Raw genomic sequence first — 24,373 nt, 5'->3', positions numbered from 1 at the left:
AACCAGGTCAGTGAACAGTAGCTATGATAGAGAAGTCTATCCTCTGTTTGTACGCAAAAGAAAGCAACAAATGCTTTAAAACAGTGGTTCTCAAAGTGGATTCCAGGGACCTTGTAGGTTACTTTACGGGGGTCTAAATTGACCCATACCAGTCTCTACTCTGACAGTATACACTGTCAGAGTTAAGGGAAGACTGGTCAATGTAAAAGTTTGAGAAACACTGCTTTAAAAAAAGAAGCTCTGAATGAACACAGTCCTCCAATGTCCTATTTGAGCTTGACAGGCCACGGGAGGCAGGTGCGCAGCCCCAGCATGGAGGAGAACATGATGGTGGGCCGATGCTTCTTGAACCTCAGGCCTTTCTTCAGCCGCTGGGTGTTCTCCGCCACGTACAGCTCCCCCTGCTGCACCTGGCCGGAGATGCGCGTCACCTTTTCCCCGTGGATGACCACGTCCTGCTCCGAGCGCACGAACACCTCCCTCAGCTCCTCCAGGTGCCGCTCCATGGCGTGGATGACCCGCTGGCGCTCCTCCACCTCCAGGAGGCGGCGGCGGGCCGCCGCAAACTCCATGCTGGAGCTGGGCGTGACCAGCTTGGAGGAGGGGGCCGTGGCGGCGCCCGAGGGCGGCTCTGACCCCGCCAGCAGGGCCCCGGTCACTCTCTGGAAGTCCCCCATGGAGATGGAGCGGCGGGTGGCCGGGGAGGCCAGTGCCAGGAGTGCAGAGACGGAGGTGGAGGAGGGCATGGCCAGAGGGGGCAGAGGGGGGGAAGACGACGAGGAGGAGGTGGAAGAAGAGGGAGAAGCCTCAGGTGGGCGGAGGTCGGGGTGGGGGTCCGCGTTGGTGATGATGGCCGCCACCAAGTCATCTGTAGCGACCTCATCAGGGTCGTCTGTGTGCTGTGCTTGTCGTCTCTTCATGTTCAGTGCTGTTGTCTCTCCCGTGCACTTCCTCTGTAGCGTCACAGCCCCTGTTGTTGCTGTTGATGTTGCTGTTCCTCCTCCTGTGTCAGGCAGCAGAGTGGAGCTTTAGAGGAGAGAGCATGGAGAGCGTGATGTGGAGTGATGTGGCTCGGCCGCCGCTCCATTCATTAATAAGTGAGCTGAGCCAGGCTTCTGGCTGCTTCTGCGTCCGTTCTGCTGAGCTGGAGGAGGTGCTTGACGGCACCTCATTGGCTGCTCGGCTTGTGACCACGTCAACCAACGGATGGCCAGCCCGCCTCTCTGCTGCTGCTGATGCTAGCTAGGCTGTCATGTCCTCTGGTTTACTGTCCGTTCCCCGTCCTCGTGCTGCAGTCCGTCTGTCCTGGATGGATGGGACTGAAAAAACACAGATTGAATGAACGGTTGAAGAATACCGAGTCAGGACTTTATCCTTTCCCTCTGTCTCTCTTTCCTCTTGTCGTTTGGATCGATTTGAGTACTATGTATGAGCTCGTCCTCTCTCCTGCCCTCCCTCTTACCAGCTGGTCCCCCCCCTCTCTATCTCTCCGTCTCTCCCATGGCTGGTTGCCCCTAGCAACCCAGTATCGACATCAGATGGCAAAAGCAGGAAGGAGGGGCGATGCTCTAGTTCCTCTCTCTCTCTTTCTTTATCACCTTCCCGCTCACCATTATCATTCTTTCCCAGTATCACCTCCCCCTACCGCCTTTCCAGTATTCATGCTTCATTTTCTGGGCCCATTCACTGCCTGTCTGAAACTGCATTATATCTCTGTCTATGAGAACCGCATGTTTGACTACTAAACACATGCATAATAATAAGGGTAATAATAATAATAATAATAATGATGATAACTATGATTATTACTATTATATTATAAGTAATCAAAGTATTTTGAACAAATCCAGCTCTCACCACAATCCTTTTCTTATGAAACTGCGGTGAAATCCAATTGGGGACACCAATTTGGTCTCCAATTAGACATGGTCCCAAATCAGCTGATTTGATCCCCGACATTTGTCCCAAAATGGGGCCTCTCTCTCTCTCTCTCTCGCACTTTCTCTCTCCTCCATCACTTATTCTAAAAAAGAAGAAGAAAAAAAAAAGACTATAGCCTATTGACTGCATAAATAATTAATACACAGTATAGTGGAAAGGCAAATAGAATTTCCACAGTGATTGACAGCAGCCGCAGCAACGCAGATTGTGGAGGAAAGGGAGAATTAAAATGCATGAACATGATAAATCATTCATGTCGCTTTTGGTTAAATCCAGTGAAGCTAAAATAAACTGGATTTTGAAAACTGTAAACATGTTCTGTGAACAAGAAAACAGCATTCTGAATCTGAGTAAAATAACTATAGCAACTGTGTAGGCAACAAGTAGGCCACAGCTGTAAAGATGTACAGCTGCAAAGGGTTTGACAAGATGAGTTCTCACAATGTGGTGGACAGGGAGTGTTATATTTTCAGTTGTAATTAAGCGTTGTGCGCTTGTACAGAAACTGCCATTTTCACTACTTCTTAAAGAATAATACTTCGATTATTTCTGAAATATCTGAAAAAAGGGTTATTCAGGACGCATAAAAATGGGTCCTGACCCATTGTTTGGGAAACACTGCATTACAGTAGGCTACCTAGATTTGTATTGGCCTTCCATTGCTGGCTAATATTTCCTTTTCTGTCTAGACAGCTATTGACCGCTGCAGTGATGGGATGGTAGAAGTGATACAGTCTGGGTATGGAGCCATCACACAGAGCACACACACACACACACACACACACACACACACACACACACACACACACACACACACACACACACACACACACACACACACACACACACACACACACACACACACACACACACACACACACACACACACACACACACACACACACACCCCTACTTAAATGCACACAGAGAGAGAGAGAGAGAGAGAGAGAGAGAGAGAGAGAGGCAAAACCAAGCGGTTTTATGTACTGTTGGAACGAACGTAGAAACTTGAATCAGCAAAGCACTTTAATGTAGGCCTACTAGGGTAGTGATTCTCAACCTTGGAGGGTTGTGAGGACAATTCAAATGGGCCTCCAAATAATTGCAAAACACTAAGATTTTAATGATAATAATGATAATAAAAAAAGTTAAAATAAAAGGTATATATATTTTTTTCTTTTCTTTTTTTTCATTGTGATACTCAAAAATAGGAATAAAGTGTTAGTTCTATTGTTCCAGGCCAGAGCACAATCGATTGTTTAATTGATCATTAAAATAAACCGTGCTCTGAAAATGCACACGCGCATCCATCTGACCACTTAGTCAGATGGGCCGGGAAGGCTTTCCAGAGTTTCAAGTGGGCCCTGATCCAGAAAAGGTTGAGAACCTAGATTCTTTGTCAATGATTGGTTAAAAAGGCATTTGAAGCAGTAAGCAGACACTCTGAAGCCTAATCTAATCAATAATGTACTTCATCATCCATTTCACTCTCACTGATGACAAAAACAATTGTACATGTACAAAAATTGTACAATCAGATGTTTAGTAAATATTAGACTATTTGGTTCCAGGTTTCCATTCAGCACTCAATTTGTATACTCTCGTATAGTCTTGATACTGAGGATTTCCTGGGTATATTGAGGGTCCGGAGAGGAAGATTGGGGCAAATGGGCATCCATGGCCTAAAGCATAGCAAATTGGAAGTCCTTTAAATTGAAAAGGTGGAGAATCACTGATCCAGATGAATTAAGCTTTGAGAACCAGGGGTTATCCTGCCTACAGCTACAAAGGACATAGAGACATCATAGGGAGACATCCTATTGATTTAACACGTTTACTGTATGTGCCAATCACATGACTGCAACATCCTAGGATTGATAACATTTCCAATCAGTCATCCCTCCTCTCAGTGAACATCTCTGCAGGAAAAGACGAATTTCTCTTCCAGTCGATTCCAGCCGGCAGATTCGTCGCACTGGGTGGCGAACTCACACCAGAAGTAGGATGAAATGCAGGGCAGTGAATGGAGCCGGCTGGATCAGCTCATGAAGTTCCATGAACAAAAAACTATTTATGAACGACTGAGGTCTTTGTCATTTAATCGGTTAAGGAATATAAAAGAAGACATATCACAGGTGTTTTTACAATCACTTGCTTTTCGATGTGCACAGTACATCATTTTATTGAGGCAGTTAAACAGCGGCGGGTATAGGTGGAGTCTCGCAATACTAGCTAGTTCAGAAACGTACTTTGTTCTCTTTAGATACCTCTATAAAGTTATAGAGTGTAACCTACACACCGAAAAGCAACACAGCAGAAAATAATGTGCGAAATGTTTTCTTTTATATTCTTGAGCAGAGTATTTTATAAAGGTCTCTATAGTTCTAGCTGTCCAGCCAGCCTCTAATGTTATTCACCAAACGTCCGGTGTGAATTTGCCACCGAGTGCGGTGAATCTGCCAGGCAAGGATTGCGGGGTAGAGAAAATTATGTTGGTGACCTTTCCTGATCTCTTGTTCCTAGCCTCCTCTGTGCTCTCACTTCCTGTTCTTCTTTTGAAAAATGTTTGAATAAAAATCCCTGACCCAACCTTGGGTCCTGACCATTGGGAAACAGTGCTATAGTGTACACACACTAGACACTTTCCCCCCTTCAGGATGTAAAAGATGCATTAAAGCACATTAAAGTGCTTTCCCCACCTCAGCTCACCATCCCTGCATGCCCCTACCGCCCCACCCCGTCCCCATCCACCAATTCTAGTGGTTTGCTTTCAAGCTCCCATTCAGCACCCTCTGTTCCAGATTACTTTAATCTGTGTGAATGTGCGGAAGATCTCTACAGTGACTGTGTGTGTGTGTGTGTGTGTGTGTGTGTGTGTGTGTGTGTGTGTGTGTGTGTGTGTGTGTGTGTGTGTGTGTGTGCGTGTGTCAGTCTGTTGGGAATATGCAGTATGCATGGTTCTATTGTTCATCTTTGGGTGAGGCAGTGTGTCAGTGTGTTAACTTGTGAGTGAAGGTTTAGTGACCTGGCTGTGGATATAAGGGATTATTACATCAACAGGTTTGTATAATACTAGAGGTTCGCGGGCCTACGGCCCGCTCACATCTAGAGTCCACGCCCGCTTCTTTACTAAAAAAAAGTAGTTTGAAGGTATATGTTCTCACACACACACACACACACACACACACACACACACACACACACACGTGATGTCATCAAGTTGTAATTTACAATACAAACCCAAAATCAATCCTCCAGGTCTAGGCAACACAGAAGGGGGGGAACTTTTTTTCGATTTCCACACAACTCCTCTAATATTGGAAATGGGTGGTCTTCCCCTTTAAGGAAAAACATTTGAGACCCCCCCCCCACACACCAAATTTATCGCATCCACAGTAGCCTATTTACTATGTGTCTGCCTCAAAATTACTTATTCATTATTGAGGGTTTGATTTGCAGAATTAAATAACAGCCACTGAGTGCAAGTTGCTGTACCTGGTTGATGTTCGAAAGTACATGTTTTTAGGTAATTTTACACACATCTTGTTGTTCATAGCTTATGTCGGTGTCAGTGGATTGATGATGGGAATACTTCTAGTCTAGTAACACATTCGAATACAGGCACGATGTAGAGAGAGAGGGGAGAGAGAGGGAGGGGGAGAGAGAGGGACGAAGACGACGCAGCGAATTGCATTACTTTTGTGCTTTTACTCGAGTACATTTTAGTGAGCAGATACGGCCGTAGGGTGGTAGCGAATAGCATTACTTTTGTGCTTTTACTCGAGTACATTTTAGATTGCAGCTACGGCCGTAGGGTGGTAGCGAATAGCATTACTTTTGTGCTTTTACTCGAGTACATTTTAGATTGCAGCTACGGCCGTAGGGTGGTAGCGAATAGCATTACTTTTGTGCTTTTTACTCAAGTAGAGCAGATAGGGGGACATGCATGGACACAGAGACAGCACCAGCGTGTGTGCTTTTTTTTACAGAAAGTAATTGCCAGTACCTTTTTGTGCTGTAGTTGGGTTTTTGGTCGTCATTGTCATTGGAGAAAAAAGTAGGTGTTGATGCTCTTGCTGTTGTGGGACTGTGCTGTGCTCTAACTTTCCAACGTTCCGTCTGTCCTGTGGAAGTGTTGCGGGTTCCTAGCCAGTGGCGTCAGTTCAGAAAAAGCTAAGGTATGGCAACATGGTTGACATACCTTACCAACAGGCATGATACATTTATTTTAAGAAGAAGTAGCTCCAGTCATGTTGCCATACCTTACCAGCAGGCATGATACATTTATTATTTATATTTCGAACTAACTTTTATCTTCCCCCCTGGACCCAGAGACATTCATGGATTTATACTTTTATCTTCCCCCCTGGACCCCCTGGAGCCAGGATATGGTATATAGCTGCATACCCCTGCCATACCCAAGTACATTTATTATTTATATTTAGAACTAACTTGTATCTTCCCCCCTGGACCCAGAGACATTCATGGATGTATATTTCGAACTAACTTTTATCTTCCCCCCTGGACCCAGGGTATGGTATATAGCTGCATACCCCTGCCATACCCAAGTGACGCCCCTGATGCTAGCGATTAGCGAATCGGCATAGAGGTGGGCGGTATTTTTCCGTACGTTCTCCCTACCGTTGAGTTGAAGTTGAGTTGGAGTGGAGGCAGAGTGGGCGTGACTGGCCTTGGAAGTGGGATGCGGCTTTTGCTAAATTGTATAATAAAGATTGTATGTTTTGACCTGAAGAGACAAGCTCTAGGCACAGCTAAATGATCTCATAGGATGATATGAATCTTGTGAGAACAAGGTGAAATGAACAGGCCCATGTCCTTAGTTAGGTATAGCAGGTTAACCTAACCTTTCAGATTTCAGAAGCTGTACCCAAACACGGGATTCACATTCACACTGACATTGTCACATAGAGGAGACATGAGGATTGGCTAACAAGTTGAGTAGGCCAGTGGTTTTAGCTCGAAAGAGACATTTTATGTCTCCCCATGGGACCCAAACTATGGTGAAAATAGCCGATGTACAAGATCACAACACGTCACGCCACGTGTTGTGAGATTGTAGATCTGCTATTTTCAATACTAATTATTTTTCCATATAATTAATAGATTGTAGAAAAAAACGAAAACTATTTGTTTTTTGTATAACTCTAAGTGGCAATGTCGTTTGGTCTGTTTCGTCGATCTGCCCACCACATTGTTCCTCAAAACATCTTCTAAACTGTTGGATGGATTGCCACATTCGTTGCTGTGTGCCGTCATGCTCTCCAGACAATGAACCCTACAGTTTATCGTGAGTCCATAGCTACTGATACGTTCCTCTAGTACTCGGAATGCATAAAAGGAACAGAACAGGTCAACACAGGTTAATTTGGTTTCATTTGTACACTCTCGTGCAAGAGTAAAATTGTTAATTAAAAACACTGTCGAGTACTGTGATGCAGTTGCTTGACAGTTATGGACCTAAATCTAGCTTGAGTTGCTGTACTGCTAGGTTAATAGGAGTGGTACCGTACTGCGGCTGCATTCATTATCATACTGTTGTACGTTCCCTAATAGCACACAATAAATCACACCACCAGATGACAGGACTGGCTGCATCATTACCCCTATAGTGTGCATGTATACAGTATATATGCATCATACTGTGTGTATGCAAACCTGTGTGCCTCTGCAGATCGAAATGAGTTATGGGTCACTGTTTTGCAAGCAGGAAGTGGATGGATGCCAATATACCACTGAGGAGGGGGCATCACCTGCTGAGAGAGAGAGAGAGAGAGAGAGAGAGAGAGAGAGAGAGAGAGAGAGAGAGAGAGGGAGGGAGGGAGAGAGGGAGGGAGGGAGAGGGAGAGGGAGAGGGAGAGGGAGAGGGAGAGAGAGAGAGAGAGAGAGAGAGAGAGAGAGAGAGAGAGAGAGAGAGAGAGAGAGAGAGAGAGAGAGAGAGAGAGAGGGAGAGAGAGAGGGAGAGAGAGAGAGAGAGAGAGAGAGAGAGAGAGAGAGGGAGAGAGAGAGGGAGAGAGAGAGAGAGAGAGAGAGGGAGAGAGAGAGGGAGAGAGAGAGAGAGAGAGAGAGAGAGAGAGAGAGAGGGAGAGAGAGAGGGAGAGAGAGAGAGAGAGAGAGAGAGAGAGAGAGAGAGAGAGAGAGAGAGGAGAGAGAGGGAGGGAGGGAGAGAGAGAGAGAGCTCACATTTAATATTTTTGTGCTGGCATTTGCATTACTGCAGCACCAGGGCTTAGAGACCAAATCAGAATTAAGCTCACATCAGCCACAATGAGGGCAAAAACAGCTAATTCAGTGATGGCAAATTGCCTTTAATGAAGAGATCTCAAATTCCATTCTGCTGGTGAGCCTTAAATGCAGAAAAGGTTGGTCTCATCTCTGGTTTCCTTTTTTCTCCTAAAAGTTGCAATTTGAGATGCAGAATCTCAAACCATCCATTTGAGTCCACAAGGTCTGTCTGTCCTCCAGAAACATGCGTGTGCATGTGTTTGTGTGAGAGAGAGAAAGAAAGACAGAGCTTTATGTGGTTACTAATACACAGGCCAAATGACAATATGTATCCTCGTGCAATCGGCTCAACCACACCCACCAACCAAATACACAAATGGATCCATCACATACACACTCTGACATCATGCTCTGATGTCACTGTGATGTCAGGGGAACCACTCTTAAGTTTAACAGAATGGGTTTGCTGCTCTGACCTCACACTCTGGCTTGATGTCCCTTCTATGCCCATATATTTTATGCCCATATATAGTCGACAATGTGATGTCAGAACATGCCCATATATGGGCATTCCCAGATCACACTTGCAAATTAATTACATCCTTGTCCGTTTTATGCCCAAATATGGAGAACCCTGTCCCAGTGTCATCAATATTAACGACATATCTGGGAATGCCCAAATATGGGCATGTTCTGACATGCCCATATATGGGCATTCCCAGGTCACACTTGCAATTTAATGACGTCCTTGTCCGTTCTATGCCCCTATATGGAGATCCCTGTCCCGATGTCATCAATATTAAGGGCATATCTGGGAATGCCCATATTTGGTAATATGGGCATGTTCTGCCATTGGGTAACTGGTCCGATATACATCACTGGCCAGATAGGCAAGAATTGGCGCGACCTCGCCATTTAGGGCAAGGTCGCTTGTCGCCCTGAGGCGTCTTACACTAGTAGATTAAAGAAATAACCTACAGTACAGTATGTTGACTGTGTAGGCCTCCAGCATGTTGACCACGGCTAATCCTACCTACTATGTTGACCTTTGCTGATCAAGTTGACCTACAGTGTTGAACATGGGGGCACCGTTTGCTGACCAGTGTTGAACATGTAGGCACACAGTTTGTTGACCCGTGTTGTTGACTCTTGTTAGTCCATGGCTACATAAAAGGTCAGTATCCCCGGACCTGTGTTAAATCACTAGCCCAAATTATGGGTGATATGCATTATCAAGCATAGTATATAAGTTAGAGTTGACAGGTTTTGAGACACACACACACACAGTTCCACCTCCACCAGCACGGGCAAAGAAACCACAGCCTCCCAAAAGAGCAATTTGATTTGCGACCGGAGGGTAAACTGAGGGAAACGGGATCTCCGGATGAAAAAATGTTCTCCTCTTTCATTTCCGACAGACGCGGTGCAGATGATGGTGATGAGGCAGGTAAAGAGCCACTGCGCTGTAATCAATATCAGCAGTCATGCGCTGTTGCTGTTGGCTGAGTCAGTATTGTGTGTCTCTGCATGTGTGTATGTGTGTGTGTCTGTGTGTATGTGTGTGTGTGTGTGTGTGTGTGTGTGGGTGGGAGTTTGAAGGGCAAGAGGTCATTCGCAGTGTGAATTACCAGCATGATGACGTAAAAATACAGAGAGAGAACCACAGGCCCCGCGTGGGGATATGTCGCAGCGTTTATAGATACATTCTACCTTATTTCACCTGAATGCAGCTAAGGAGGTGGGTTGTGAGTCAGAAATGCAGAATGTTTCACTAGATGGCTTATGTAAGCAGAGTGCAGCTGTGTGTGTGTGTGTGTGTGTGTGTGTGTGTGTGTGTGTGTGTGTGTGTGTGTGTGTGTGTGTGTGTGTGTGTGTGTGTGTGTGTGTGCGTGTGTGTGGGAAGTAAGAGTCTACCTGTCCTGAGCCTTTGGTGAAGCAGGGGGAGGAGGCATGAGAGAACATTGCTGAATGGCCAGCCTGTAGGAGCAGATATAGAGAGATATTATGTCAGTCATCTCATCTGCATCAGGCTATGCATTACACTTTAATGCAGTGGTTGCAAACCTTTTCCGTATCAGGGCCAATTTGAAAATCTCAAAAGCGTTCGCGGCCCAGCCATCTGTCCACTTAGTAAGACTAGCCTTAAGTATCAAGAATATCATCTATGCATTTTATTGATTTTTGCATTTGCAAATACGAAAGTAAGACCTGATAAAATACATCTATGATCCAAGGCTAGTAGCCTAAGATGGGTTTGGATTTTAACCATGTTAGACTAATTTAAAACATGTTCCTGGTTGACTGACATTGTCCTTGTCACTGGATAATGGCTATATTAGGGAAGATCAACATCACCAATGAATTTGTGACACCTCATCCCAGCTCAGCATAAGGGCATAGCTGACCTGTTCTGACATCACAATGATGTTGCAAATGAATTCCGTCCTTGACCCTTTTATGCCCATATATGGAGATCCTTGATGTCATCAATATTAATTACGTTACATTATTAATAATTATCTGGGAATACCCATATATGGACAAAGGCTATATCTCTGCATCTCTCTCTACCTGCATCTCTATAAAGCCATACTGAACCCATGGCAGGCAGCGCTTCCTTATTTCAGTATATATTTGTAGTGTGGAACTGCATTTTAACAAGTAGGCCTATCCTACACCGAATAGCCTACTGAAAGCAATTTGTGTCTGAGATGTAGATATTTGGTCAATTCACTGTTTAGAACAGATTATTCTTTATGTGAATATAGGGAAGTGGTTCTCAAAATGTGGTCCCCTGGAGGGGGTTATCAACTTTGTCAAGCAGTCCCCAGCAAAATGAGGACCTTTTTAAACAAACATTTTACACATAACGAGCTTGAACAATGTTGACTGACTGATGTTGCTGTGCTGTCTGAATGGAATCATTGCCATCGCTCATGATCAGAAATATGAAGATATCTCAGTAGGCTACGTGGTTCTCTGACCCCATATGTGTTATGGTTATGGGTGATATTTTTGACAACCCCATACTTTATTTATTGTGTCTTACCAACGTAATTTAAAAGCTACTGTAAAGTGTTTCTGTAAACAATTTTGTAAATGGAAGCATACAATATGATAGCCCATTAAAAAATACATTTTAAAAATGCACTGACAGGCTATGTTTTTCAAAAACAAAACAAACTTAATGGGAGTCGGACATTTATCATTTTTCAGCTCGACGCGTGTGTGCCGTTATGGGCGTTATGGACAGAATTGTAAATATTTGTCCCCCCGACTTTCGGCAACTTCGCGGTCCAAGAAGTGAAAGTGAACACACAACACAGTGAAGCGCTCCCTACCCTCCTTGTCCACCACTGGCCCCCACTGTAGGTTCTTTGGGAAACGCCAGGTCGCCTCCTCGCCATGCACTGCACGCCATGCAGAAGCCCCAGAGCCGCCTACATAGGCATGTGCAATTCCAAATAACGCGTCTACGGCTTCGTATGTCTACGGCTCAAACAACAGAGAGAAAGGAGGAGGAGAATCCTCCATAAACAGCAGATGGCAGCGTTGTACAAACAAATGTGTTGTCATCATGTATAGTTATTAATTACAACTGTTGTGTGAATGAAAGTAACGTCATTCAAAAAGAGAGATTTTTGTTTTATAATTTATGTGCACACATCTGCGTCTAATCCTATTTCCTTGCATAGTTCCTCCCATTGAGGACCTCAACTTCGTTCCTCCCAACCAACCGTTGCTACGTCTTCCATAGCAACAGTTCGTTTGTCAACAAAGGGGGCGTGTCTCGTTCCTCCCAACCAACCGTTGCTACGTCTTCCATAGCAACAGTTCGTTTGTCAACAAAGGGGGGCGTGGCTCGGTCTGTATAAGTAAGTAGACTACATTAGTTTGTACTGAGAGAGTGAGGGACACTGTTGTGTTCTACAGCTCGGTGTGACAGTTGAGCCCTCCTGTACTGTTTACTTGAACACCTAGTAGCATTAGTTCTGTTAAGCACCAACATATTATACAGTTCTTTTAAACACCAACATATTAGTTCTGTTAAACAACAACATTTAGTTCCTTTCCAACACATTAGTTCTGCTGAACGTTAACATTAGTTCAACATCAGGGTCATTCTCAGAGACCCGAAATGCAGAAAAGCCATAAAGCCATATGGGACGACGAGTCCAAAAACAGAAAACGTGTCTATGAGCAGATAAATGATGTTAGTGGTGGTGGTGAGGAGACCATGATGGCCTGTGAGACTCAGCAGGAGGCCAAACCTGCATCTGCAGGCATGCAGCTGTCACAGTCCTCCCCCACACTGGACCAGTATGGCGCTAAAAACCAGCGCTGCGCTCGCATGAAGAGCGATCCCTCACGTCCTCTCCGGGTTGCTTTGGACAGACACATTTTCCTGGATACATCCTCACCTCACTACAAACAAGTCCAGGACTTCTTGATGGCGACGTCGGAGCCTGTCAGCACGTCCCTGCGCGTCCACAAGTACAAGCTGACGGCTTATTCCCTCTATGAGGCAGTCAGTGCAGGGCTGCACACCTTTCACATTTTGGAATGCCTGCAGAGATTCAGCAAGATGTCTGTGCCCGTCGGCGTGGTGACCTTCGTCCAGCTGCACACGCAGGGGTACGGCAAAGCGAAGCTGGAGCTCAAGCACAGACGCTACTTTGTGGAGAGTGCCTTCCCCGACGTCATCCAGAGCCTCCTGCGTGACCGCGTGGTCCGTGAATGCCGTCTCCGCTCTGCGGAGAAGGAAGAGGAGACTCAGACCTTGTCCTTTGAAGTTGGACAGGACACGATTGAAAAGCTTCAGGAGCGCTGCTTTCAGCTCAACTACCCTCTTCTGGCTGAGTACGACTTTCAAAATGACACAGACAACCAGGACGTGGACATGGACCTGAGGCCCGCTGCAGAGTTGCGACCCCACCAGGTGCGGAGCCTGCGGCAGATGTTCCACAGCGGGCGCGCTCGCTCCGGAGTCATCGTTCTGCCCTGCGGAGCGGGAAAGTCTCTGGTGGGCGTGGCGGCTGCCTGCACGGTACGTAAACGCTGCCTGGTGCTGTGCACCTCCTCTGTGTCCGTAGAGCAGTGGAGGGCCCAGTTCGAGATGTGGTCCACCGTCCACCACGAGCAGATCTTCGGATTCACTTCTGACGCCAAAGACGTGGGCGATCTGTCCCGTTACTCTGTGGTCGTCAGCACCTACTCTATGATGAGCATCATGACCAAGAGGTCCCCCCAGGCGCAGAGAGTTATCGAGTGGATGCGTGGTCAGGAGTGGGGACTGATGGTCCTGGATGAGGTTCACGTCATCCCTGCCAAGATGTTCCGTCGTGTTCTGACCACTGTCCAGGCCCACTGCAAGCTGGGTCTCACTGCCACACTGGTCAGGGAAGACGACAAAATTGTGGACCTCAACTTCCTCATTGGGCCCAAGTTGTTTGAAGCCAACTGGATGGAGTTGCAGAACCAGGGCTTTATTGCCAAGGTTCAATGCAAAGAGGTGTTGTGCCCAATGTCTCCCGAGTTTTACGGAGAATATTTGTCAAATAAGAGCAAGAAACGTAGCCTGCTCTGCGCTATGAATCCAAACAAGTTCCGCGCCTGTCAGTTTCTCATTCGCCTCCACGAGCGACGCAATGACAAGATCATTGTATTTTCCGATAACATCTTCGCACTGAAGGACTACGCCGTCCGCCTCATGAAGCCCTTCATCTGCGGCTCCATGTGCCAGGAGGAACGCATGCAGGTCTTCAACAACTTCAAATACAATGACAAAATTAAAACCATCTTCGTCTCCAAGGTCGGAGACACCTCGATTGACCTACCAGAGGCCAACGTTCTGATTCAGATCTCGTTTCACGGCGGATCCCGCAGACAGGAGGCGCAGAGGCTCGGCAGAGTGATGCGAGCCAAGGCGGGAGAGGCGGGAGGGGAGTACAACGCCGCCTTCTATTCGCTGGTGTCCCAGGACACACAGGAATTGGCCTACTCCTCCAAGAGACAGAGGTTCCTGCTAGACCAAGGCTACAGCTTTGAGGTGGTTAATAAGATAGCAGGTATGGAGGAGGACGGCTCATTGATGTTCTCTAGCAGAGAAGAGCGGGAGGACCTGCTGCAAGACGTCCTGAAAGCATCATACATGGATGCTGAGGAGGAAGAACGACCACAGCCCTCGAAGCCATCACATAAGAGCATCCATCCTCTCTTTAAACGCTTCCGCAAGTAGGCTACTGTAGATGAACTGGCTCCATCCATCAATCCCCAACGCAGTGGTTTTCAACATTTTTCAAACAAATATCATATACTTACATGTTCCAATCATACCAGCACATTAATTATATTGTCATTTGTTACTTATGTTTTTATATTGTTTCTGTGTATTTGTATGTGTTTAATTAAATTAAATGTTTTTGTAAAAGAAGCATCTTTCATGAATTTCATGAAGATAAGAAGCTGTAGCTAAAACAAACAAACCAAACATTCTGTATCTGTGTCCCCTTTATCCCAATACAGTATATGGAGATCGGTTTACTATTCTGTCTATAACGGCACACATACGCGTCGAGCTGTTTTATGCCCATATGTGGAGATCCAGGTGTCTTATAAATAATAATAAAATAAAAGTATTAAAAGTATGAAAGTAAGATTGTGCCGTCATTGTAATGTCTAGTAGGTTTTTGTGTGCTTCCCAGTCAGTTTTTAAGTAGCTTGCTTCAATATTTAGATTTTGGATTTATTTTGTTTAGAGTGGCAAAGTCCCTGCCCACCACCACGGAGGTTGTGGGTTTGAATCCACCATGGTGCATCCAGCTTTGTCGGGTGTCTACACACAGTATGCAAACACAATTGGCTCGTGTTCAGGCCAAGGGAGGGAAGCCGGGCGGGTAGGGTGATATAGGTCATTGCCCGTACTCCTACAATACAGGCTGGGGCAGCAGGGAGTGTTGGGCGGGAGGAGTAGTCCTCCTGGTGGGGCCTCCTCACTGGCAGGCGAGTCAGTTGGATACAACAGCAGTGGCAACACAGAAATGTGTGAGGAATTAATTGGCTCAACAGCTAAATTGGGGAGAAAAATGGGTACAAATAATTAGCTACTTACAAAAGAAACACACATCCCTGGTTCTGGTGACTGATATTGTCCTAAATTGCATTGACGTAGGCATGCATTTTCAGTCAATTAATTTATTTTATTTTCCATAAAAAATAGTGGTTTCAATGTAGTGTTGCAGCTGTTTAAAAGCTAGTTGTACTCTATTCCCCTCCAGTGGCCAATGGTATTATTGCATGACATGGTTAAGAAGTGACAACATTGAAGTCAGATTTACTAAAAACACTTGCCAGCTTGCAGTTGCAGTCTGTGGTTTATAGCCTTTCTTGAATTGAAAAGGATCATATCTTGATGGTCAAATGTATCCCCACAAAAATGTAGATTATGGGAAATAAAAATTAACGTTTAACGTCAATTTAGCAAGGGGTTTAAAACACAACCACACTCAAAGCAGAAAGGGAGACATTTTCTCATAGCAATTTGATTTTTAATTCAATATTTGTAAGATATAAAAATCTTCATCTTATCATCTTTATGGTACAATAACATCTTGCCATTTGAATGCATTCCCTGTAGTCAGCGGAGGGCGGCGTTCACAAGAATTCGGTAACTCTGATCCCTTGTGAGTCAATTCAGTTTGTTCATGGATTATTTAGCTACTCAGCACTTCCCTTGTATAGGTGTACAGTATGAAGTAGCTTCTTAGGAACAATGTGTATTCCACATACAGTAAGACATCCAGCCTCACCTGTAGGCCTCTGCAACAAGCTTAAAGCATGACCTACACCACAAAGCTACTTACAATCAAACACCTATCTTGTACTAGTACTAAAATGGACACCAGGTAACCCCCATTTGCAAAGACACATTTTCGTAGTCACGTTTCAAGCACCAAAGCAGACCTCTCAAGCCTTTGTGCTCGAAACGTGTGCTTGAAAATAAATCTACGCAAAATATCAGGTGTGAAGATCTCATCTTTTCTACATGGTGAACTTTGTGGATCCAGCAGGTCTAGGGTGTGTGAGTCTTTTGCACTTTTGTAGTACTAAAATGGAACACATCACCAAGTAAATGGCGCACATTTTGTCACAGATCATTTATTGTCACTGTCAGGACAAGGTAGAGCCCAGTCCGCTGGTTCGACAGAATCAAGTACCCAGACAGCGAGATATGGAAATTGACTGCAGTTAAGAGTGCACAGTAAAATACTCAGTGTTCATTTATCCATTTGTAACTCAGAGTGGACCCTTACGGGTCCATTCTGGTTACATTTGTATACTCTCGGAGTTAAACACTCAGGATTGTACAGTGTATAAGAATAATTCAAGGTTACCCAGCAAGTGCTTGTCTGAATATAGATAACCAGTGACTAGACAAGAGTTCAGGGGAGAGAGAGTACATTTAAGTGCCGGCCCCGCCTCCCCTAACAGCAGAAGAAGAGAACATGTATGGCATTTAACTCCACAGACCCATATCCTGTCAGGGGCTCACCAATATCAAAAACACCACTTTCATTTTTGGACCAAAAAGAACCCCCCAAAAATAAAACAAAAACAATCAACAACAAAAGCAGCCAACACAGGAAACGGCATTCAATATGCGCATTGTCCAAGAAACACAGTGACCAGAGAAAACTAAATACAACAAAGAAAAGATATAAGAGAATTCAACATGCCACATTGTTCCTGGGGCAAGTTTCTTTCACAGAAAGCCACCAATTATTTATTTTTTCTCTCTCTTTTTGTTTAATAAGTAGTAAAAAATATGAGTATGTGATAAATAAACCCTTCTTGAGTCTTGAAATAATAGACATTTTTCAAACCAGTTGCCGGCGGATCGACGAAGCAGAGTGAGGAGGGGGGACAGGAGAGGAGGAAGCCACATGACATCATCACGGCACTAGACCATGCATACACGTTTGATCCTGCGACATAAAGACACACGCACACACACACACCCACGTGTGTGCAGGCACACGGTACGTCATGCAACTAACACATACACACACACTCACACAGACTCTCCATCAAACAGAAATACAAAGCATCGATCGACATCAACCGAAAAACATTAGCATTTGACATTTCCACACAATTCTGGTTGTACCAAAACCAAGAGGCATTTATGGCAGAAATGGTTCATTACCCTTTATCCCCCCCCTCTCAAAATTCACGTTTGGTAATGTTCTTTTCAAAACATATATACAGCAGTTGGACCTCACCGAGTTGAATTGGCAGCACTACTGATATATAAAGCTCATCAACAACTGGAGAACAAAAAACTACAAAAGGACAGATGACAAGACAGGCAGATGAGGCGTGCAGCAAGCTGAATGACAACCAATCACAGCAATGATCAGAAAACAGTTTGAACAAAAACATGGCTGCATTAAACTGTGTGGCAGATCACACATGCACACACTCACTCATTTACACACGCACGCACGCACACAGGCACGCACGGCGCTAACACATCTGCCATGAACCTGCAACCATTCAGGTCTCGGTGCCCCCATCCGCCTTCATGTCGTTTTGCCAACAGTAGGTGACATGCCCATATGGGTGGGACGATAGCGAGAGAGCGGCACTAGTGATGTCACAAGGTGGGAACAGGACCATAGTCATGGTTCCTTGGCTGGTAGGAGGAGGGGGTGGTCCTTATTACCCCCCGGGCAAAGCTGATTGGTTGGTTTAAGCCAGGGGTGTGTGGTTTTGGTCAGTCTCCAGTGAGCTGATTGGCTCTCTGGAATCTCTACAGTGAGGTGGATGGAAGCTTCTTGACGCGTCTCTGGGCCAGGAAGGAGCTCTCGATGGGCTTGAGCTCTGGTGTGGGCTGGGAGTTCTTCAGGGCCAAGTAGGTGGCGGCCATCGCACCCTGTGTGTCAACACCAGCACAGTATTGTTAAGCATTTGAACCATAGCTCCCTATTCTGGGCATGTCATAAGAGCCAAACATTTAGTAACATTTTCAGAAAATAATGCTGACCATCAAAATACTATTCGACGTGCCCATAAGCAGACAACCTTAATAGTGCAGCTTCATACACAAACCAGACCACAGTTGGCCTACAGCATATATCCCTATACTACTACCGATAGCTAAATATTGGACAGGGCGACCACTCCATTATTAGACTAGACAAGACAAGACAAGACTATTAGTCTTGTTACATTTCGGCAAAATATGCTTTGAGCACGTTTGTTTAAAGTGTGATTTTGAAAACGGTTTGGCCATACAAAGATTTTATACAATCTCACGCACAGAGAAAATACACAATTAGTGATGCTGCGATCCTGATTTTTCACTTTCGATCCGATATACGATATGGCAGCTTCGAAATCTAGTCGATACCGATCCGATACAGTTACCGATCCGATATAGCACATATTTGATATATTTATATATGAAATATATTTTATAAATAATAAGTACAATAAAATAAAAGCACATATTTATGATCGGTAAGTTTCGCTGAGATCCAATCGGATCCGATCTACGTTTTTTGGCTGAAATCAAGCCGATATCCGATTTGCCGATCCGATCTCTGCATCTCTAATATACACAATAGATAAAAGTGTCGACAAGTTCCACAACATCACTTTAATATAATTATCTGTATACCTTAAACAAAGGATTTACACAGACATATGTTCTTGAGCTACCTCATGCACCTTCAAGCACTTTATGGATCATCTGAGAAACAAAACTGTGAGAACCCCATTCATTACCTTGACCAGTTTGGGGTCCTGGTGAGGTAGCTGACTGTTGGGCAGTTGGTCTCTCTTGACCATCCAGGGGTGTTTGAGGACCTGCTTGGCTGTCAGTCTCTGATGGGGGTCCACGTGGAGCATCTTGGATACCAGGTCCTGGAAACCCACACATGGTATATGCCAGTGTTTCTCAAACTTTTACATTTCAAGGTCTCCCCTTAACTCTGACAGTGTATACATATTTGTACACTGTCAGAGTTACAGACAAAGGGAGTTTATCAATATGAGTTTAATCATATTGATAAATAGTATTGATATATGTTTCATCATATAGGGTTAGGGTTGTACATTTATGTGTACCCCTCAAATAGATAATAAAAACCTGAATAAAGTAAATCGATCGAGGGTAAATGGATGTGTTGTTTAAGCTCTTAAACCATGTCTACTGTACTTTGTTGAATTGAGTCCACCAGGGGTCTATATTATGCCCCCTCCTTTTTGTCCCTCTACAACACCAAATACCGTGCAGCACAGTGTGCTGCAATGTGACACAGTGTGGAGAGCCCGCAGAAAAGAAACGCAAGGGTTCATATGGTTAAATGTTTAATATCTTGTTTAATAAGCTGCGCAGTGGGCTTGACTTGCCGTACCTTGGCAGTGTCAGACACAGCGTCCCAGTTGCCTCCAGTCAGCCTGAAGTGGCCGCTGCCTATCCGGCTCAGGATCTCATTGGGAGTGTCCTCAGGGCCGTTGGCAAATGGAGTGAAGCTGGTGAACGGAGGACAAGACAAAGCATTTAGAGATTTTAGACAGTGTACAGAGAGAGGAAGGTAGTGTGTTTAAATGACTGACTGTGTGTGTGTGTGTGTGTGTGTGTGTGTGTGTGTGTGTGTGTGTGTGTGTGTGTGTGTGTGCGTGCGTGCGTGCGTGCGTGCATGCGTGCGTGCGTGCGTGATCCTACACACCCAGCAAGCATTGTGTAAAGTAATACTCCTAAACTCCAGATGTCACAGCCTTCATCGTAACCCTGGCGCTTCAACACCTGCCAACACAGAAATAGGCGAGAATAGTATCATACACATGTCACACTTCAATGTCTAAGAATTATACTTCCATTCAACATCATCATTAGCTGTGATCGAGGTTAAGAGTCTCTGAGAGAGAGCCCATGGCACACTTCCAATGTTTCACCCCTTGTGGCTGCGACAACTATTGACGGAAGTGACTGTGGCGAGATGGAACCCACTCACGACCTCCTTTGGGCTGGACATTCAGACTTACCTCAGGAGCTACAAAGTTAGCGGTGTAGCATGGGGTCATCAGCAGACCGTTGTTGGCACGCAGCTGCTTGGCGAAGCCAAAGTCACAGATCCGGATGGACTCAGGGTTCCCCGACTCGTCTACATACAGAATGTTACTGGGTTTCAGGTCTCTGTGCACCACCTGCGGGTGGAGGAGAAGGATGGAGAACATAAGGAATGAGGAGTGGAAAAAGTTTAGGAAAGATTGATGATAATTAATCAAGACAATTTATTTTTTGGGGGAGGGTATAATCTTCTGAAATGTATACATTTCAAATATTTAGGAAAATAAAATGGGATTTTTACTGGTGTCGTGACCCATAAAAATTGGTCCGTGACCCACAGGACCCAATGCTTGGGAAACAGTGATCTAGTGGATCTAGTGCAGTGGTTCTCAACCTGTGGGTCGGGTCCCCAAATTATTTTGGGGGGTCCCCAGATGAGCAACGTTGTTTTCTCCCTCAACAGTAAACAAACCAACATAAAGTTTAAATGTATAGAGGGTATCTACACATTTCTTAAGTGACAATTTAAGGACGTTTTAATCCCTCTTATATGACAAATTAAACATTGGGCGAATTGTCAAATATTAGAGGCAGAAATTGTGAAAATAGCCAATCTACATGCTTGTGAGCATGTAGATCTGCTATTTTCACAATAGAACCGTGTTCTACAAAATGTAATGCCTCAACTCTTATTGCTCGTCAGGGTGGGTGGGTGAGGGGTCCCCAGTTAAAACATATTGGGGGTCGCAGCCTGAAAAGGTTGAGAACCACTGATCTAGTGGATCTAGTGGATCAGTGGGTTCTCACCCCTTGCGAGTGAAGGTACTCCACAGTCTTGGTGATGGTGTGAAGCACAGCGCTGGCCTCCCTCTCGGAGAACAGCTTCTGTTTGAGGATACGATCCAGCAGCTCTCCTCCCCGCATCAGCTCTGTCACCATGTAAACCTGCTTGCCATTGTCGTACACCTGAGAGACACACACACACGCACGCACGCACGCACGCACACACACACACACACACACACACGCACACACACACACAAGCAAGCGTGCGCAAATGCAAGAACAAAAGTGGATGTTATTGTCATATAAACCAATACTGTCAATTCTTAAACATGCCTCCTTAACTCACCCACTGCATATGTCGAGTTTGACGAGCTATAGTTATGGGTCCACTCTGCTTATGACGAATATGACGAGTTATCAATTAGCTTTAATAACTATAAAACAAAAAAGTATGATCGCCGATTCGCCGTCCATAGCGCTCTATGGACCCGCCCTATTCACAAAAAACGGATCTGGATGTTCCAGAACGGAAATGGGGGGGCGGGACAACGACGCCTGTATCCTGTCTGCCGAAATGTCATCCGGTTCAATGTTGTGCAACACCAGCGTGGCGCTCCGTCGGTTTCGCTTTGAGCGATGGAAGGCTGTAGTGCTTTGTTGCTTACCCTGCCTGGATCGTATTGTGAATGCAATCGGTGAACCATCGCGCAATGGATTCGCGCGCGCGCCCACGTTAAAGGTAGGCAAAATCCTGGCGGTGTGGACCATTAGAAGGGTCTTAAAAATAGCGGTGGGTGAGTTAATATCACAGGCCTCAGGTGTGTGTGTGTGTGTGTGTGTGTGTGTGTGTGTGTGTGTGTGTGTGTGTGTGTGTGTGTGTGTGTGTGTGTGTGTGTGTGTGTTGTACTCACATCCTTCAGTGTGATGATGTTGGGGTGTTGTCCATATCTCAGGAGAATCTCTATCTCCTCAGAGGGATCTGCACTCGTCTTGTCGATCATCTGGCGACACACAAAAGCACCCATAACCCACTGGGACCCAGGTTTGAGGCGTTCATATTCATACAAACGTATCAGCTCTATTAATACAGGTGCATGCCAGGATTGAGCCTCAAAATCAGCGAAGAAAATTGGGAGATTTGAGATTATGTTGTGTAGGAAGGTTGGTGCAAAAAAGATGCACTTCAGATCAGATGCCCTTGGCTAAGCATAAGGCACCTTTACAAAGAGCATTGTTGGCATGATGAGGGTTACAAATGCGCCTCTGTGCGCTTGCCGGAGTTGTGGAATCAGAGGCGTGATGTGTAACAGCGGTAGTGTTTGACAGCGATTGTTAAGTAGATTCTAGCCTACGCGTTTATTTCACAAAATATACTGGCAATGAATAATTTTCCTTTCTGTTTTTCCAAATAAGACTCGATTCCCCTTCCCCTTTCTCTTGTTCAACTGCTCACACACACACACACACACACACACACACACACACACACACACACACACACACACACACACACACACACACACACACACACACACACACACACACACACACACACACACACACACACACACACACACACACACACACACACAGAATTTGCCGTAGGAAGAAACCAAAGAGTTTATATTTCAAGATTTACACTTCCTAAGCATTCCTCCTCCACACTGGGAGGAAAACGGCATGTTTGATGGTATGCATTTGTCATGGAAGTGCTGTGACCACTTTTCCATTGCATCTTATGTTAAGGTTCTTTTTGTGCCGGCCTGCAGCAGACACATATTTTATCAGTGTGATGTTGTCTGATAAGGCCTCTATCGGACACTGTTTTCAGCGTCTGTGTGTGCGTGTCCTGACCTTCACAGCGTATTCCGTGTTGGTGGCTTTGTGAACACAGCGTTTGCAGACAGAGAAAGAACCCATTCCGATGTCCTCCTTCAACACATAGCCATCACTGAAGCACAGGTTCTTCCCATGTAACTGCTGCAGAGGGAGGAGAGGAGAGAGAGACCAAGAGTTATGGATTCAAGCAGAGTAGCATTGCCTCGCTCCCACATACATACATATAGGTTTATATTACCATAATGTGAGGACATCAACGGTTTAAGACAGCGATTTTCTGAATGCAATTTTTATATTTTTTGGGCATTTTTAACCATAAGCCTAAAGCAAAAAAAAATAAAACACGTGCTGCATTGTGAGCTTGTAGATCGGCAATTTTCGGTGCACAACAGCGCGCAAATATCTCTAATCCCTAAACCCATTTTATAAATTTCTAATCCAAAACCTAACCCCAACGTGCATCACTCATCGTACACTTAACTCTAAAATATATATTCTTTTTCCATAAAACAACCATTTATCTCTATCTAAGTATAGTAACACACATCCTCATTCATTCAGGCATGCCTACACAGACACTCTTCTAGCCAAGCATGGAACAGGATCTAAGGATGTTTACTGCAGCTTATTCCGATATTACTACTGAATTATTTAATTTGCCTCATCCCCCAGTCTGGCTCATCCTGTTTGAAGTCATTCAATGAGTCATTGCAGTCATTCCAGTCCGGGGTAATCTGTGTGCCTTTATTTAGCTGCTTGTACCTATATATAAATATAACCCTCCTGATTCTCCTGATTTATTTATTATAATTTGAGTACCCCTGTTACTTAAAGGGACATTTCACTTAAAAAAAAACTGTTTGGTAATTTTATCGTCTAATCAGGCTTTTATGAACACCCTGAACAGATTTTAATTTGCTTGATTCAGTATTTAGATATTTATTGTAAATGATACCAGGCCCTCCTCCTCCAGGGCCCCTCCCCATACACACCCATTGTAACTTCAAACTCCATTTTTACTATGATAGATTCATTAAAAACACCCATTATTTTTTCTGGTGTCTCATACCGTACCACCTAATACGTGAGCTGGTCGTGTTTTTTTTCGATAACGTTTTTCATTTATTTTTAATAATTTGTTATTGTATTAAATTCTTTCCATTTTCAAGAATTATTAAAAATAAAGGAAAAATGTTATTGGAAAAACCTCACGAAATTAGGAGGGTCGTATGACTCACAAGAAAAAATAATGTATTTCACCCATTCTTTTACACCTGTAATATTGCCACAAATAAAGTTGAAGTTGCATAACAGGGCTGCAATTAAACACAGGAGAAATAGCTCCACCTAGTGGAGTATCAGTAGGAGTATGTGTAAGTTGGGATCACTGAACAAACATAACTGCCCACACTGCTTGCACTCAAACCCAAGTAACCTTGAATTACTGGATTGATGTGCTGTTCACTCACATAATCAAACTACGGATAT

At 44.7% G+C, this 24,373-nt stretch overlaps 3 protein-coding genes across 4 annotated transcripts in view; 1 reads left to right on the top strand and 2 right to left on the bottom strand.

The window, feature by feature from the left end:
• Positions 1–266: 266 nt before the first annotated feature.
• LOC308306054 (uncharacterized protein) lies at positions 267–11,605 on the bottom strand (the record flags this gene model as incomplete). The annotated part of the gene is made up of 3 exons (XM_080750955.1): positions 267–1,026; positions 10,099–10,161; positions 11,526–11,605. The coding sequence occupies 3 exons, from the start codon at positions 11,603–11,605 to the stop codon at positions 267–269; spliced, it is 903 nt and encodes a 300-aa protein (XP_080607081.1).
• A 717-nt stretch (positions 11,606–12,322) lies between these two features.
• On the top strand, positions 12,323–14,422 carry LOC308306053 (general transcription and DNA repair factor IIH helicase/translocase subunit XPB-like; the record flags this gene model as incomplete). The annotated part of the gene is made up of 1 exon (XM_080750954.1): positions 12,323–14,422. One exon carries the CDS (start codon positions 12,323–12,325, stop codon positions 14,420–14,422), a length of 2,100 nt encoding a protein of 699 aa, XP_080607080.1.
• Positions 14,423–15,770: 1,348 nt separating this feature from the next.
• Positions 15,771–24,373, bottom strand: part of rps6ka1 (ribosomal protein S6 kinase a, polypeptide 1) — a gene marked incomplete at its 5' end in the record, with an annotated part of 95,041 nt that continues 86,438 nt past the window's right edge. For both annotated transcript variants that reach the window (XM_080750684.1, XM_080750683.1), the window contains 8 exons: positions 15,771–18,118; positions 18,973–19,110; positions 19,605–19,722; positions 19,920–19,996; positions 20,236–20,397; positions 21,068–21,226; positions 21,958–22,047; positions 22,901–23,026. In XM_080750684.1, coding sequence (XP_080606810.1) covers positions 17,996–18,118; positions 18,973–19,110; positions 19,605–19,722; positions 19,920–19,996; positions 20,236–20,397; positions 21,068–21,226; positions 21,958–22,047; positions 22,901–23,026 — 993 coding nt within the window. In that variant the 3' untranslated portion in view covers positions 15,771–17,995. The remainder of the gene's footprint in view (positions 18,119–18,972; positions 19,111–19,604; positions 19,723–19,919; positions 19,997–20,235; positions 20,398–21,067; positions 21,227–21,957; positions 22,048–22,900; positions 23,027–24,373) is intronic.

The sequence above is a fragment of the Nannobrachium achirus genome (genome assembly GCF_963921795.1).
Source record: "Nannobrachium achirus genome assembly, chromosome: 20".
Lineage (NCBI taxonomy): Eukaryota > Metazoa > Chordata > Actinopteri > Myctophiformes > Myctophidae > Nannobrachium > Nannobrachium achirus.
Note: the sequence above shows the minus strand (reverse complement) of the source record. Positions and strands in the feature narration are given on the sequence as shown.